General features: G+C 38.6%; 1 protein-coding gene across 5 annotated transcripts in view; it reads left to right on the top strand.

Annotated features, from left to right (window-relative positions):
• The first annotated feature begins 3,061 nt into the window (after window positions 1-3,061).
• Window positions 3,062-16,938, top strand: part of CWF19L2 (CWF19 like cell cycle control factor 2) — a 140,355-nt gene continuing 126,478 nt past the window's right edge. For 4 of the 5 annotated variants that reach the window (XM_061440191.1, XM_061440194.1, XM_061440193.1 and 1 more), the window contains exons 1-3: window positions 3,062-3,191; window positions 5,375-5,485; window positions 6,213-6,332. In XM_061440191.1, the coding sequence (XP_061296175.1) occupies window positions 3,099-3,191; window positions 5,375-5,485; window positions 6,213-6,332 (324 nt within the window). In that variant the 5' untranslated portion in view covers window positions 3,062-3,098. Of the gene's footprint in view, window positions 3,192-5,374; window positions 5,486-6,212; window positions 6,333-8,642; window positions 8,695-16,938 lie in introns of those variants that run through there. The other variant, XM_061440195.1, reaches the window with a different exon arrangement.

Below are 16,938 nucleotides of genomic sequence, written 5' to 3' on the forward strand. Positions count from 1 at the left end.
TATTGATGATGCCATCCAGCCTTCTCATCCTTTGATGCCCCCTTCTCCTTCACACCAGATAGTGGATGTATTTAACACAGAGTCAAAGGAAAATAGGTGTGAAGTGTAGCTCCTGCAGAGTTAAGGGGCAGAAGAGCAAATTCAGTTACATTCAGAGTTAGAAGCTGTTAAAGTAAACAAAAACAAAAAAACAAAACTAGGAATACTCAGGCCTGCTCGCTGTTCTCTTTTATCTCCTTTAGTCTCTGGAAAGGGAAGAAAAAAACTCATTCCTTTTTTTTTTCACTTGTTACTGAGACAGTATGAACAAACAATATGAGGTCAGAAAAAATGTTACACTTTAAAGAAGTATAAATTATGAAGTACAATGCAAAATTCACATGACTTTTTCATATACTGTGTTTAAAAAAAAAAATCCACCAAAGCAAAATACTGACTCTTCAAAGCAAGTCTTCTCTCCTGCTAACTTGCACTGTCTTTCTGGCCAGCCTTCCTTTAGTCCATTCCTCCAGAACAGGGAAACCTCTTTCTCGATAAGGGCACTTTGGTAGAAATCTTTGCAACATGTACCTTTAATCTGCTCGAACCAAGCACACTGCAGAAAGTTTTAAGGGGAGATAAGGACAAAAAAGATCTTCACGACCAAGATAATCACGATGGTATGATCACTCACCTAGAGCCAGACATCCTGGAATGTGAAGTCAAGTGGGCCTTAGAAAGCATCACTACGAACAAAGCTAGTGGAGGTGATGGAATTCCAGTTGAGCTATTTCAAATCCTGAAAGATGATGCTGTGAAAGTGCTGCACTCAATATGCCAGCAAATTTGGAAAACTCAGCAGTGGCCACAGGACTGGAAAAGGTCAGTTTTCATTCCAATCCCAAAGAAAGGCAATGCCAAAGAATGCTCAAACTACAGCACAATCGCACTCATCTCACACGCTAGTAAAGTAATGCTCAAAATTCTCCAAGGCAGGCATCAGTAATATGTGAACTGTGAACTTCCAGATGTTCAAGCTGGTTTTAGAAAAGGCAGAGGAACCAGAGATCAAATTGCCAACATCCGCTGGATCATGGAAAAAGCAAGAGAGTTCCAGAAAAACATCTATTTCTGCTTTATTGACTATGCCAAAGCCTTTGACTGTGTGGATCACAATCAACTGTGGAAAATTCTTCAAGAGATGGGACTACCAGACCACCTGACCTGCCTCTTGAGAAACCTGTATGCAGGTCAGGAAGCAACAGTTAGAACTGGACATGGAACAACAGACTGGTTCCAAATAGGAAAAGGCGTACGTCAAGGCTGTATATTGTCACCCTGTTTATTGAACTTATATGCAGAGTACATCATGAGAAACGCTGGGCTGGAAGAAGCACAAGCTGGAATCAAGATTGCAGGGAGAAATATCAATAACCTCAGATATGCAGATGACACCACCCTTATGGCAGAAAGTGAAGAGGAACTCAAAAGCCTCTTGATGAAAGTGAAAGTGGAGAGTGAAAAAGTTGGCTTAAAGCTCAACATTCATAAAACTAAGATCATGGCATCTGGTCCCATCACTTCATGGGAAATAGATGGGGAAACAGTGGAAACAGTGTCAGACTTTATTTTTCTGAGCTCCAAAATCACTGCAGATGGTGCCTGCAGCCATGAAATTAAAAGATGCTTGCTGCTTGGAAGAAAAGTTATGACCAACCTAGATAGCATATTGAAAAGCAGAGACATTCCTTTGCCAACAAAGGTCCGTCTAGTCAAGGCTATGGTTTTTCCAGTGGTCATGTATGGATGCGAGAGTTGGACTGTGAAGAAAGCTGAGTGCTGAAGAATTGATGCTTTTGAACTGTGGTGTTGGATAAGACTCTTGAGAGTCCCTTGGACTGCAAGGAGATCCATTCTAAAGTCCATTCTAAAGGAGATCAGCCCTGGGTGTTGTTTGGAAGGAATGATGCTGAAGCTGAAACTCCAGTACTTTGGCCACCTCATGCGAAGAGTTGACTGCTTGTTAAAGACTCTGATACTGGGAGGGATTGGGGGCAGGAGGAGAAGGGGATGACAGAAGATGACATGGCTGGATGGCATCACCGACTCGATGGACATGAGTCTGAGTGAACTCCAGGAGATGGGGATGGACAGGGAGGCCTGGCGTGCTGTGATTCATGGCATCGCAAAGAGTCAGACACAACTGAGCGAATGAACTGAACTGAACTGAACTGAACTGAAGGAGAAGGCAATGGCACCCCACTCCAGTACTCTTCCCTGGAAAATCCCATGGACGGAGGAGCCTGGGAGGCTGCAGTCCATGGGGTCGTGAAGAGTCGGACACGACTGAGCGACTTCACTTCAGCTATGAAATGCCGTCAGTCCCGTGCAAACTGCGTAATAAATGTACGAGGACACAAGTCCTGTTCAGGGCAACCCCAATATACGAAGGAGGGTAACCCCTTGACTCAAGTCTTGCCTGGAAAATCACATGGAAAATCCTACGAGTGTGGCAGGCTACACTCCATGGGGTCGCTGAGTCGGACACGACTAGCGACTTCACTTCAGCTGTGACATGGCGTCAGTCCCGTGCAAACTGCGTAATAAATGTACGCTGACACAAGTCCTGTTCAGGGTAACTCCTTGACTTTAACCTTCTGTTTCTTGCAAACCTATTGCTACTGCTGCTGCTAAGTCGCTTCAGTCGTGTCCGACTCTGTGCGACCCCAGAGACGGCATCCCACCAGGCTTCTCCGCCACTGGTATTGTCCAGGCAAGAACACTGGAGTGGATTGCCACCTCCTCCAATGCATGAAAGTAAAAAGTGAAAGTGAAGTCGCTCAGTCGTGTCCGACTCCCAGCGACCCCATGAACTGCAGCCTACTTAGCTCCTGTGTCCATGGATTTTACAGGCAAGAGTACTGGAGTTGAGTGCCATTGCCTTCTCCGAACCTAAGGGTTAGATATTAACCGAAATAATAAGCAACAGTTTGCGCATGCTCTTTTGGTGGCGCAGATTTCCCTCCTCCCTCTAGTCGGAAGTCCCGGTTTGTTTACTGAATTACGACAGTCGTAAACCGAGATTTTTGTGCCGGCTTCCTAGCTTTACGACAACAACTATGGCGGCTGCCGGGGTTAGATTTGAAAGTGAGAGTAGCGTCGAAGAGCGTAAGGAACAGATTCGAAGTGCCAGGAGCGAGGTGTTGCGCCAGGTACTTCAGTTTTGAGGCTTTGGGAATCATTTAGAATTGCCGGTGGAGGCCTTCTGGGAGTTAGGCGTCTAGCTCTCCTGCCTCCCCGCACCCTTTCTTGATTCATTTCCTTAGTATCTTACCTTATCTAGTTGTGTGGGGATAGATGTTTTCCTTTGGGATGCTCACACACTATTGGGTATCCTTTGCCTCTTAGATGCTCTGGAAGGCTCCAGTTGCTCATATTCTTTTCCAGAAAACTTCTTTTCTTTCCTCTGACGTTCCTTATCTTTAAAAGCATCCGTGCTTGACATTTCTAGCACCTGATCACCTGTGCTGCGCACTTTCGAGGGACCCCACTATTTTCCCTGCATATCTTACAGCTTGAGTCCTCCCTCATGCTATATCTGAAATGAAAATTTCCGTTTTCAGAAACTCGTGTGAGGCACGTTAGAGTAGATCCTTTCAGTCTCCTTTTAAGTTATTTGTGTCAGTTATCCGGCTTATTGCAAACCCGTACTGAACCAAACAGCGATTGAGACAGAGATCTAAAAAATTTAGCCCCTCGAAAAAGTTGAGAAACGTGTTTTTCATTAAGATTGAAATGAGTAGAGGTAAAATAAGGAAGGGAGGAAGTAAACTGTACTATTGACTTAGCTCATAAGATGTGAGAAGTGTGGCAGGGGAAAAGAAGTGTGAAGGGGAAAAGTTGTAGTTAGAGAACAATGTAAGGTGAAACAAGTGATGATCATTATTTTATCTGTTTTAAGCTATAACCGTTTAAAACACATTTAAATGCTGCTGCTGCTGCTGCTAAGTCGCTTCAGTCGTGTCCGACTCTGTGAGACCCCACAGACGGCAGCCCACCAGGCTCCCCCGTCCCTGGGATTCTCCAGGCAAGAACACTGGAGTGGGTTGCCATTTCCTTCTCTATTAAATGCAAATAAGGAACCGGTATAGGAGACAGGAAGGAGAAGTTATAATGACTGCAGTCAGATTTTACAGGGGAAGAAAAGGGCAATAAGTCTTACAGAAGTGAAAGGTTGGTGGTCCCTGATTTCAGCATATGTAATATATGTGTATAATAAATATCCTTCATCCTTGTCTCTGATATTTCAGGCAGTTTTTGGAGGGAGTGGATTTGTAAACTATTATAAATTTTATAGTATAGCTATGTATAGAATTTTGAGAAGGACCAATCCTAGCTTTGAAATTTGGGGAGAAAATGAAAAGGCAGGAACAGCTTCTTGGGAAGCTGTTACTTAGTTTGACTGTTTTTGAATGATAAAAACTTATCAATATGATCATTTGTTTTTAGAAAGGTGATTCTTTTTGAAGCATTTTGAGGGTGTGGGTAGAGGATTATGGACGTTGCAGACCGAAGGTATGGAGGTCAGTCTCCTAACAGTTACAGAAGTATCAGGCACTATCAGTGGGATAGCGAAGGGAAAAGAGATTCAAGTCATTTTTGAGGTAGGGAGCTTAGGGGAGAGGAAGAGGTCTACAGTAGGTCCCAAGATTCTGTCCTTGCTTGGTGGCTCATTTCACTGTACTGTGCTTTGCTTCCTCTTGCAGTCGTGTCTGACTGTTTGTGACCCTATGGTCTGTAGTCCACCCAGCTCCTCTGTCCGTGAGGTTCTCCAGGCAGGAATACTGGAGTGGATTGCCATGCCCTCCTTCAGGGGATCTTCCAAACTCAGGGATTGAATCCAGGTCTTCCACATGCAGGCGGATTCTTTACTAGCTGAGCTACCAGGGAAGTCCGGCTCATTTCACTAGTGATTGCTAACTGATAATGCAGTTGGTAATGTGGAAGGAGAATTTGTTGTTTTTAATCTTTCTTACACTTTGGTAGGGGCTTCCCAAGTGGTGGTAGTGGTAAAGAACCCACCTGCCAGTGCAGGAGATGTAAGAGATGCGGATTCAGTCCCAAGGTTTGGGGAGATGCTCTGGAGGAGGGCATGACAATCCGCTCCAGTATTCTTGTGAGGAGAATCCCATGGACAGAGGAGCCTGACAAGCTACAGTCCATGGGGTTGCAAAGAGTCTGTCATGACTGAAGTGTCTTACTACACATGCACACAGACTTTGATAGAAGCAAATTGTGGTGAGCCTTACATGAAAGTGGGGGAGGTTTCTGTTTTGCTTTTTTGGTGAGAAGTAGGTGGGTCAATTGTTAATTTTTATTTTTTTCACGGTTTTAGGCTAAAGCCAATTTTGAAAAGGAAGAAAGGCGTAAAGAACTGAAACGACTTCGGGGTGAGGAAACATGGATGCTACCTGATGTGATTAAGAGAGTTGAACAAATCTCACAGGTAAATACTAGCAGCCTTACTTGGTGTAAGCTTATTTTTTTTTTTTTTTTTGCACTTATTCAAGTTAATACTGGAAGAACAAGTTTATAAACTCTTTTTTACAAGTTACACAATGAATACCACATAGTTGACAGTACTGAATATTTGTCTCTCTGGCTAGAGTAGTATATATTAATATTTTGGACATGATATTGGAAAGATTGTATTAGTTGAGTTGGCTGGTAGAAAGCTTAGATCCAAGTTTCCAGTCCACTTGTGTTAAGTTTATGGATCTAAAGTGTTATGTGTTTTAAACTTAATGTGATGCTTTTTTTTTTTAAAGGGGGATGTCTCAATTCTTGCTTTCTCTTCCCACAGTTTATGCTGTCTTGTTAGATTTCATGTGGTTCATAATCTATAAATTCTCTTGGGCTCGTTGAAGGAGATATATACACACTGTGTTTTCATATATATGTTTGATTATATCTGTCTGTCAATATATTTACAAATAAATTTGAACTTTCCTTGTATTTTTCCAAGAAATTTTAGTTATATGGTTTATTAGTAGTGCATATATTATAGAAGCATGTCACAATTTTTTAGAAGAAGCTATTTATTTAATCATATTCCTTGTCTCCTCTCATGAAAGATTTAAAGTGTTTTAGGACATAGATCTTTTCCTCAAAATACTTACTTTTTAAAGTAAGCTAAAACTAAATTCTTGCCTCTTCAAACTGATTATTTATAGGAAGACCGTGTGAAGAAAAAGAAGAAAAAAGACAAGCATTCAAAAAAAGTAAAGAAAGAGAAGAAAAAAAAGAGCAAGAAACAAAAGTGTGAAAAAAATGAGTCAACCGACAGTTCATCAGTAAGTATGTGCTAAAACTAACCAAAGAAGCTACTTGAGAATATTGTATGTAAAGGAGCAACATATGGGGACCTAAAATACATGTGAGAACTTAGGAAATATTACTAGTGAAGGTACACTCCCAAGAAAATGCTTGGGAGTCATCTACTTGGAGGTGTACAGGAAATGGTAGAAATATGGATCTTAGGTTTTAGATAAGGGCTAGAGGATGAAGATACGATTGGAGAGTCATTGCTGTTTAAAGCCATTAAAATGGATGAATTGCCTTGGGAAACTGAAAAGAAGGAAGAATACCAATACTGAGAAGGCAGACAGCAAGTAAAGGATTTTAAGTAGAAGCAGTTGGAAAATTAGGAGAAACAGGAAAGAGTGAAAGGGGAGTAAAAATAGTACCATAAAATAAGGGAAAGAGTACCAAGACTTTTCAGTTTGTTACCTCAGTTTGTTTTTCATAGACATTAACAATTAAGTGTTTAAAATGGGTTGTATTTGTATATTTATCTTTGGGACAGAAAGGAAGAGAATGCTGGATCTGTTGTGTCTCTAGCCAGGTTTTGGATGAGAGGACTCACAAAAGAAAGGAAAGCAAGGCAAACCCTCATGGTTATTTTCAGGAAGAGAAAAGTATGTGGTGCTTAATGAGATGAGCTGGAGGTGTTTAGTGATAATTGCACTCCTAGGTATGCTCTTCAGAGGATTATACAGATGAGTCTTCATAAGAGGGCCAGACTGGACTCCAAAAAGTCAGTCCAGTCTGGCCCTCTTGTAGTTTCAGAAATTAAATTTTGGCAGTATGCCCTGAGATGATAATTGGCTCACGAAAGCTTGTTTTATATAAGAATGTTGTTGTTTTAGTCGCTAAGTCGTATCCGACTCTTTGCTACTCCATGGACTACAGCACACCAGACTCTGTCCTCCACTATGTCCTGGAGTTTGCTCACGTTCATATCCATTGAGTTGTTGATGCAATCTGACTGTCTCATCCTGTGCTGCCCTCTTCTCCTTTTGCCTTCAGTCTTTGCCAGTATCAAGTTCTTTTCCAATGAGTTGACTCTTTGAATTAGGTGGCTGAAGTATTGGAGCTTCAGCTTCAGCAACAGTCCTTCCAGTTCAGGGTTGATTTCCTTTAGGAGTGGCTGGTTTGATCTCCTTGCAGTCCAAAGGACTCTCAAGAATCTTCTCTAGCACCACAATTTGAAAGTACCAATTCTTTGGTGCTTGGCCTTCTTTATGGTCCAGCTCTCGTATCTGGACATCACTACTGGGAAAACCATAGCTTTGACTATATGGACCTTTGTCAGCAAAGTGATATCTCTGCTTTTTAATGTACTTCTGAGATTTGTCATAGCTTTCCTACCAAGGAGCAAACATCTTTTAATTTCATGGCCACAGTCACCATCTGTGCTGATTTTGGAGCTCAAGAAAATAAATTTTGTCATTGCTACCAGTTTTCACCCTTCTGTTTGCCATGAAATGATGGGACCGGATGCTACAGTCTTAGTTTTTTTCATGTTGAGTTTCAAGCCAGCTTTTTCACTCTCCTCTTTCACCCTCATCAGGAGGCTCTTTAGATCCCCTTTACTTTCTGTCATTAAAGTGGCAGATATGCCATGTGCATATCTGAGGTTGTTGATGTTGATCCCAGTAGTCTTGATGCCAGCTTGTGATTCATCCAGCCTGGTGTTTCACATGATGTACTCTGCATTTAATTTAAATAAGCAGAGTGACAGTATACAGCCTTGTCGGTCTCCTTTCCCAATTTTGAACCAGTCCATTGTTCCATGTCTGGTTCTGACTGTTGCTTCTTGACTCCCATACAGGTTTCTCAGGAGACAGATAAGATGGTTTGGTATTTCCATCTCTTTAAGAGTTGTCCACAGTTTGTTGTGATCCACAAATTCAAAGGCTTTAGTGTAGTCAATGAAGCAGATATTTTTTTTGCAATTCTCTTGCTTTTTCTATGATCCAACAAATGTTGGCAGTTTGATTTCTGGTTCCTCTGCCTTTTCTAAATGCAGTTTGTATATCTAGAAGTTCTCAGTTCACATACTACTAAAGCCTGGTTTGAAGGATTTTGAGCATAATTCTGCTAGCATATGAAATGAGTGCAATTGTATGGTAATTTGAACATTCTTTGGCATTGCTCTTATTTGGGATTGGAATGAAAACAGACCTTTTTCAGTCTTGTGGCTACTACTGAGTTTTCCAGATTTGCTGACATGTTGAGTGCAACACCTTTTCAATATCATTTTTTATCATTTGAAAGTAGCTCAGCTGGAATTCCGTCATCTCTACTATCTTTGTTTGTAGTGATGCCTCCTAAGGCCCACTTGACATCATGCTCCCGGACGTTGGGTTCTAGGTGAGTGACCATACCATCGTGCTTATGTGGGTCATTGAGACCCTTTTTTGTGCAGTTCTTCTGTGTATTCTTGGCACCTCTTCTTAATTTCTTCTGCTTCTGTTAGATCTTGACTGTTCCTGTCCTTTATTATGTCCATTCTTGGATGAAATGTCCCTTAATATCTCCAGTTTTCTTGAAGAGATTTCTAGTCTTTCCCATTTGATTGTTTTCTTCTGTTTCTTTGCATTGTTCATTTAAGAAGGCCTTATATCTCCTTGCTATTCTCTGGAGCTCTGCATTCAGTTAGGTGTATCTTTCCCTTTCTCTTGCCTTTCCCTTCTTTTCTTTCTTCAGCTATTTGTAAAGCTTCCTCAGATAACCACTTTGCCTTCTTGTATTTGTTTTTCTTTGGGATGGTTTTAGTCACTGCCTCCTGTACAATGTTATGAACCTCCATCCATAGTTCTTTAGGCACTCTCTTTACCAGATATAATCTTTTAAATCTATTTGTCACATCCACTGTATAATCATAAGGGATTTGATTTAGATCATACCCGAATGGCCTAATGGTTTTCTCTACTTTCTTCAATTTAAACCTGAATTTTGCAATGAGGAGCTCAGAGCCACAGTCAGCTCCAGGTCCTGTTTTGCTGACTGACTTTTGATGACTTCTCCGTCTTCAGCTGCTAAGAATATATCAATCTGCTTTAGGTATTGATCATCTGATGATCTCCATGTGTAGAATTGTGTCTTGGATTGTTGGAAAATGGTTTGGTATTACTGTTGTGTTCTTGAGAAAACGGTTAGCCTTTGCCCTGCTTCATTTTTTACTCCAAGGCCAAACTTGCCTGTTACTCCGGGTATCTCTTGATTTGCTGCTTTTGCATTCCAATCCTCTGTGAGGAAAAGAGCATCTCCTTTTTTTGGTATTAGTTTTAGAAGGTGGTGTAGGTCTTCATAGAACTGGTCAGCTTCACGTTCTTCAGCATCAGTTGTTGGGGCATAGACTTGAATTACTGTGATGCTGAATGGTTTGTCTTGGAAATGAACTTAGATTGTTCTGTCATTTTCGAGGTTGTACCCAAGTACTGCATTTCAGATTCTTTTTTTGACTCAGGGCTACTCCATTTCTTGTAAGGAATTCTTCCCCACAGTAGTAGATACAGTGGTCATCTGAATTTAATTCTCCCATCCTCGTCCATTTTAGTTCACTGATTCCTAAGATGTTGATGTTTACTCTTGCCATCTTCTTCTTGATCACATCTAATTTACCTTGATTCATGGGCCTAACATTCCAGGTTCCTATGCAGTGTTGTTCTTTACAGCTTTACAGTGAGAGTTGTTCTTTACAGTGAGAATGAAGCATCTTCATTCACAGTGAGAAATACAGCTGGATAGTTTTATCAAGTATCCAGCATGTTTTGTAATGGTAGGAATATTATATAGAAAATAAAATTCTTTTGAATATAGCTCAGGACAAAGGGAGTTGGAAAATCTTAAAGGAAAAGCAAAATAGGGGTAATGTTTCCACAATTGTGGGATTGAGTTGCTGACTTCATTGAGAATCTGATAAAACTGAACTTCTCTTCAATAAGAAATTTATATACAAAGTTGTTTATTTCAGTGGAGTTTATAAAACTATCAGAAATTTACACAAGTATCACAGCTGTTAAGAATCCCCATCCCCTGGGATATATGTGTCAGGGTGACTAATCATTTATGCCATTTGATTAAGGGCACTTGCTTCCCTTTATCAGAGACTCACTGTCCCATTCTTTGTTTTCTTTTTATTGTTGTTGTTCTATTGTTGTTGTTATTGTTGCCACATATAGCATGCACATTTGTACTGCCTTTAAAGTTGTGTAACATACCTTACAGAGAGTAATTTGAATGAATGCTCAGTGCCCACATCACATTGAGGTTGACTGAAGAAGTAAAGAAAAATTTACACTGACAGTGAAAGGAAAGGTTTGGGGAATCAGGTTGGTTGGGAACTCTTTTTGAGAAAATGTTTTATGGAGACAGGCTTAGATATTCTTGAGAATGATGCATTTGGGTGAGCAAGGTTTCAGAGGAAGGGGTAATCTTAATGGAAGGAGGAGCACCTTGTCTTCTTAGCAGGAAAGTAATAAAGATGTACTTCTTAGCAGGGAAGTAATAAAGATGTACATAAACACAGATAAATGAAGAGGAAGTAGCAGATAAATAAAGCAAACAGATTATTGATGGTATTTATGCTTGATGTTCTGTTTCCTTTATGAAGTGGAAGGTAAAATCATCATATGAGAAGACAACTTGAGAGTAGAAGTAGGATAGAGGGATTGAGGAAATTGTGTAGATTTGAAACAACTTTGCTCAGGTAGTAATAGAAGCAAATGGGAACCCTTGAAGATCCATGTGAGACTGGAAAGCATGTCTTGACTGTCACAGTCTCTTGATTTTTTTTTTTTAACTTTTAAAACCAGTTTTGCTGAGGTATAATTTATAAATAATAAAATAATCCTCTAATAAGTCTACTGTTTAATTCTTATATCTGGTTAGCCCTATCAGTTAAGGTATAGAGCATTTCCATTCCCCATAAAGTTCCTCATGGCTCTTTGCAATCAGTTCTTCCTCACCCTCCCTCTTCTTTCTCACCCTCCCTCTTCTTCCTCCTCTCTGGCCAACGATAGGTCTGCTTTATCACTCTATAGATTTGTTTTCCCTATATTGGGATTCCATATAAATATTCACATGGGCTTCCCCGGTAGCTTAGGTGGTAAAGAATCCGCCTGCAATGCGGGAGACCCTGGTTCGATTTCTGGGTTGGAAAGATCCCCTGGAGGAGGGCACAGCAGCCCACTCTAGTGTTCTTGCTTAGAGAAACCCATGGACAGAGGAGTCTGACGGGCTACAGTCCATGGGGTCACAAAGAGTGAGATATGACTGAGTGACTAAGCATAACACAGCTGCTGCTGCTGCTGCTGCTGCTAAGTCGCTTCAGTCGTGTCTGACTCTGTGCGACCCCATAGATGGCAGCCCACCAGGCTCCACCATCCCTGGGATTCTCCAGCCAAGAACACTGGAGTGGGTTGCTATTTCCTTCTCCAATGCATGAAAGTGGAAAGTGAAAGTGAAGTCACTCAGTTGTGTCCAACTCTTCGTGACCGCATGGACTGCAGCCTACCAGGCTCTTCCATTCATGGGATTTTCCAGGCAAGAGTGGAGTGGGTTTCCATTGCCTTCTCCGAAGCATAACACAGCAGCAGCATAAATATTCATATATGGTTAATCCTTGAACAACATCAGTTTGGATTGTATAGGTGCATTTATATGTGGCTCTTTTTTGAGAAATATATACTATAGTACTACATAATCCACAGTTGGTTGGTTAAGTCTGCAGATGTGGACCTGTAGATACGGATGGCCAACTGTAAAGTTACATGTTCGTTTTCCACTGCACAGAGGGTAGGCACCTCTAAGCCCCACACTGTTCAAGGTTCGACTATAATACAATCTTTTTTATGTTGTGATTCTTTGGCTTGACATTACATTTTTGCAACTCAAGTGATTGCATGTATCAGTATTTCTTTTCTCTTTTTTGCTATATTACAGTATGTAGATACACCATAATTTGCTTGTCTATTTTATCTGTTCAGAGTCATTTGAGTTGTTTTTTAGTTTGTGGCTAATATGACTAATATGCCAGCAAATTTGGAAAACTTAGTAGTGGCCACAGGACTGGAAAAGGTCAGTTTTCATTTGATCCCAAAGAAAGGCAATAATGTTAAAACCAGTGTGCAATTGCATTCCTCTCACTTGCTTGCAAAGTAATGCTGAAAATTCTCCAAGCTGGGTTTCAGCAGTACATGAACCGAGAAGTTCCAGATGTTCAAGCTGGGTTTAGAAAAGGCAGAGGAACCAGAGATCAAATTGCCAACTTACATTGGATCATAGGAAAAGCAAGAGAATTCCAGAAAAACATCTACTTCTGCTTCATTGACTATGCTAAAGCTTTTGACTGTGTGGATCACAACAAACTGGAAAATTCTTAAAGAGATGGGAATACCAGACCAGCTGACCTGCCTCCTGTATATGCCGGTCAAGAAGCAACAGTTAGGACCAGATATGGAACAATTGACTGGTTCCAAATTGGGAAAGAAGTACATTAAGGCTGTGTATTGTCACCCTGCTTATTTAACTTACATGCAGAGTACATCATGCGAAATGCCAGCCTGGATGAAGCACAAGCTAGAATCAAGATTACTGGGAGAAATATCAATAACCTCAGATATGCAGATGACACCACGCTTAAGGCAGAAAGTGAAGAAGTAAAGAGCCTCTTGAAACTGAAAGAGGAGAGTGAAAACATTGGCTTAAAGTTCAACATTCAGAAAACTAAGATCATGGCATCTGGTCCCATCACTTCATGGCAAATAGATGGGGGTATTCTTGCTGTGAAATCCCATGGGCAGAGGAGCCTAGTGAGCCATAGTCCATGGGATTGCAAAGAGTTGGGCCCAACTTAGTAACTAAAAAACACTGAATAAAGCTACTGTGAATGTTTACAGGTCTTTTTGTGGACATGTTTTTCTCTTGGAAAAATACCATTGTTTTCCAAAGTGTTTGGACCATTTTATACTCCTTCCAGCAGTTTATAAGAGTTCCAGTTATTCTGCATCTTGAAGAGCACTTGGAATATTCAGTCTTTGTAGTTTTCTAGCCATCCTACTGTGTGTAGTTATTTCATGTGATATTTCCTTGAAGATCAATGATGTGGAGCATTTATTTAAATCTTTATTGGCCATTCTGTTTTCTTTTATGAACTCCAGTTTATCAATTATGTTCTTTTACCATTAATTTCTCCTCATTACTGCTTTTGATGTCCTAACTTTTGTACATCTCAAGGTTGTGAAGATTTTTTCCTTTGTTTTTTTCAAGAAATTTTGTAGCTTTGGCTTTTTTGTCAGTAATTCATTTTGAGTAATTTTTGTTTATGGTATGTAGTAAGTGTCAAAGTTTAATTTTTTTCCATATGAATTTCCACATGTTCCAGCATCATTTGTTGAGAAGGCTAACCTTTCTCTGTTAAATTACTTAGGCTCCTGTGTTTTAAATACAATTGAGCATATATATTTGTGGGATAATTTCTAGACTCTTCTGTTCCGTTGACTTGCATGTCTCTCCTTGGTCTTAATTACGGCAATTCTAGGGTAAGTCTTGGAATAAAGTAGTGTAAGTTCTATGATTTTGTTCTTTTTAAAAAGTGTTTTGGTACTCTAGGATATTTGCATTTTTAAAGTAAATTTTATAATCACTTATCATTTTCAGCAAAAGTGGCTACTGATGTTTTGATTGGAATTGTTTTGCATCAATAGATCGATTTTGAGACAATTAATATCTTAAAATAGAGTCATGCAACCCATCATGCATATGGTATATCTATCTTTCAAAGTTTTTAAAAATTTCTCTCACAGTTTTCTGATATTTTCAGTGTAGAGGTCTTACTATCATCTTTTGCTATATTTTTATATTTTATTTTCTTGGGGTGCTGTTGGAAATGGAATTAAAAATAAATTTTGTTTTTCTTGTATTGGCAGCTAGTATATGTCTTTACAATAGATTCTTGCATATTTGCCTGTATCTTGTCACCTTCCTAAATTCACAAGTACTAGTGTTAGCTTTTTTTGGTTGATTTCTTAGTATATGATTGTGTTATGTGTGAGTAAAGACACTTTTTTTTTCTTTCCAATCTCTATGCCTTTTACCTCATTTGTTAATATTTTATTTCACTAGCTAGGACTTCAGTATAGTGTTCAATAGAAGTGATGAGGCTGGACCTCCTTACCTGTTCCTTAAGTGGAAAGTATCTTTCACCTGAAAGCATGATGTTAGCTGTGGGCTTTTCATGTATGCCCTTTTAGATTAAGTAAATTCTTCTCTATTTTAATTTTTTTCTAAGAGTTGGTGTATCGAATAAGCATTGGATTTTGTCAAATTACTTTTACACATCTATTAATGTAATCATGATTTTTCTCTTTTATTCTGTTAACATGAAGAATTACATAGGTTAACTTTTTTAATGTAACAGGAAGCTGAATTCCTGGGATAAACACTGTTTGGTCATTTTTCTTTATAAAATATTTTATTTATATATATTTACATGTGAATTTTACTGAATATGTTTCTTTATGATTTGATTTGCCCACAGTTGGTTGAGAAGTTTTGCATCAGTGTTTATGAGGGATATTGGGTTTTAGTGTTAAGGGAATCCTGGCCTCACATATGAATTAGAAAAAAATTCCCTTTTCTTCTGTTTGTAGAAAAGTTTGTGTTAAGATTGGAGTGGCTTCTTCCTTAAATGATTGTTAAAGCTTACTAGTCAGACTGTTTGGGCCTAGTGTTTTCTTTGTGGGATGCTTAAAGTGCAAATTTAATTCTGTTAAAATCTGTATTAAATGTTTTCTCTTTATTCTTGAGTTATGGTAATTTAGATTTGCAAGGAATTTGTTTATGTCATCTAAATTGTTGAATTTACGTTCCCTCCTTTCATTCCTGATTTTAGCTATTTCTATTTTTTCTTTGTTTTCTTGGTCAGTATAGTTTTAGGCTTATCAATTTTATTAATCATCTTTTTCAAAGAATTGCCTTTTAGTTTCATTGATTTTTCCATTTGTGTACATTCTGTTGATTTCCATTGTCTTTCTATTTCCATTTCTTTCTATTATATATTTTGTATTTCCTTTTCTTTTTCTAACTTCCTGAAGTGGGTACATAGGTCTTTCATTCTAAACATTTCTTATTTTCTAATTGAGTATTTATAATCTACAGATTTTTCTCCTAGCACTGTTATATCTCCATGTAACTGATTTTGGTGTTATATTTTCATCGTCATCCTTTTCAAAATATTTTCTAATTGACTTTGTTATTTTTTAAACTTACAGACTGTATATGAGTTTTAAATTTTTCCAGTAATTTGTGGATTTAACCCATTTCATTTTTGTTTCTGGCTTCAAATTTAATTCAGTTGTCATAAAACATACTATGTATAACTTATAGTTTTTTAAAAAAATTATGAGGCTGAGTTTATGGCTTAGCCTATGCTCTATCTTGGTGAAAATTTCTTATATAATTGAAACGTATGTATATTCAGTTGTATACTGAATATACATAGTTGTAGTGTTCTGTGAATGTCAACTTGGGAGAAAGTTTATTCATAGTGTAAAATCTCTGTGTTGTGAATTTGTCTTTCTTCTTCGGATTTTGTCAGTTTTACCTCATGTATTTTGAAGTCTTGTTAGGTAAATACACTTTTAGGATAGTTATATCTTGTTGATGAATTGATGATTATAATATCATGAAATGTTCCTCTTTATTTCTGATAATATTCTTCTTTAAGGCCTACTTCTGTCTCATGTTAATAAAGCCTTTTTAGTTGTGTTACTATTTTTGCTTTCATGGTATATCTTTTAAAAAAATTTTTTAGTTTTTTTTTTTTTTTAACTTTACAATATTGTATTGGTTTTGCCATATATCAACATGAAATCTGCCACAGGTATACATGTGTTCCCCATCCTGAACCCTCCTCCCTCCTCCCTCCCCATACCATCCCTCTGGGTCATCCCAGTGCACTAGCCCCAAGCATCCAGTATCGTGCATCGAACCTGGACTGGCGACTCGTTTCATATATGATATTATACATGTTTCAATGCCATTCTCCCAAATCATCCCACTCTGTCCCTCTCCCACAGAGTCCAAAAGACTGTTCTATACATCAGTGTCTCTTTTGCTTTCTCGTATACAGGGTTATTGTTACCATCTTTCTAAATTCCATATATATGCGTTAGTATACTGTATTAGTGGAAATTGATCAGCTAAATAAAAAGGCAAGCCTTAAATATAGACTGTCCATAAGAAATACACTTTCAATGTAAAATAAAGATATATCAAGGTATACAATAAAGATACAATAAAGATAAACTAAAAATTTTTAGTTTTAATGTATCTTTATTTTACATTGAAAGTGTATTTCTTGTGGACAGTCTGTATTTAAGGCTTGCCTTTTTATTTAGCTGATCAATTTCTTCCTTTTAAATTAGGGAATTTTCTCCACTATATAATGTGATAGCCACATTGAGTTTTAAATTTTTAATCAAAATTTATTGAAGTTATCAGGTTGAAAGATCATTTCTTTAGTCTCACTAGCCAGATTTTTTTGTGTTCACAGACACATATGGCTAGATTAAGGTAAGGTAAGGTGAAGTCGCTCAGTCGTGTCTGACT

Source organism: Bos javanicus, chromosome 15, assembly GCF_032452875.1.
Source record: "Bos javanicus breed banteng chromosome 15, ARS-OSU_banteng_1.0, whole genome shotgun sequence".
Taxonomy (NCBI): domain Eukaryota; kingdom Metazoa; phylum Chordata; class Mammalia; order Artiodactyla; family Bovidae; genus Bos; species Bos javanicus.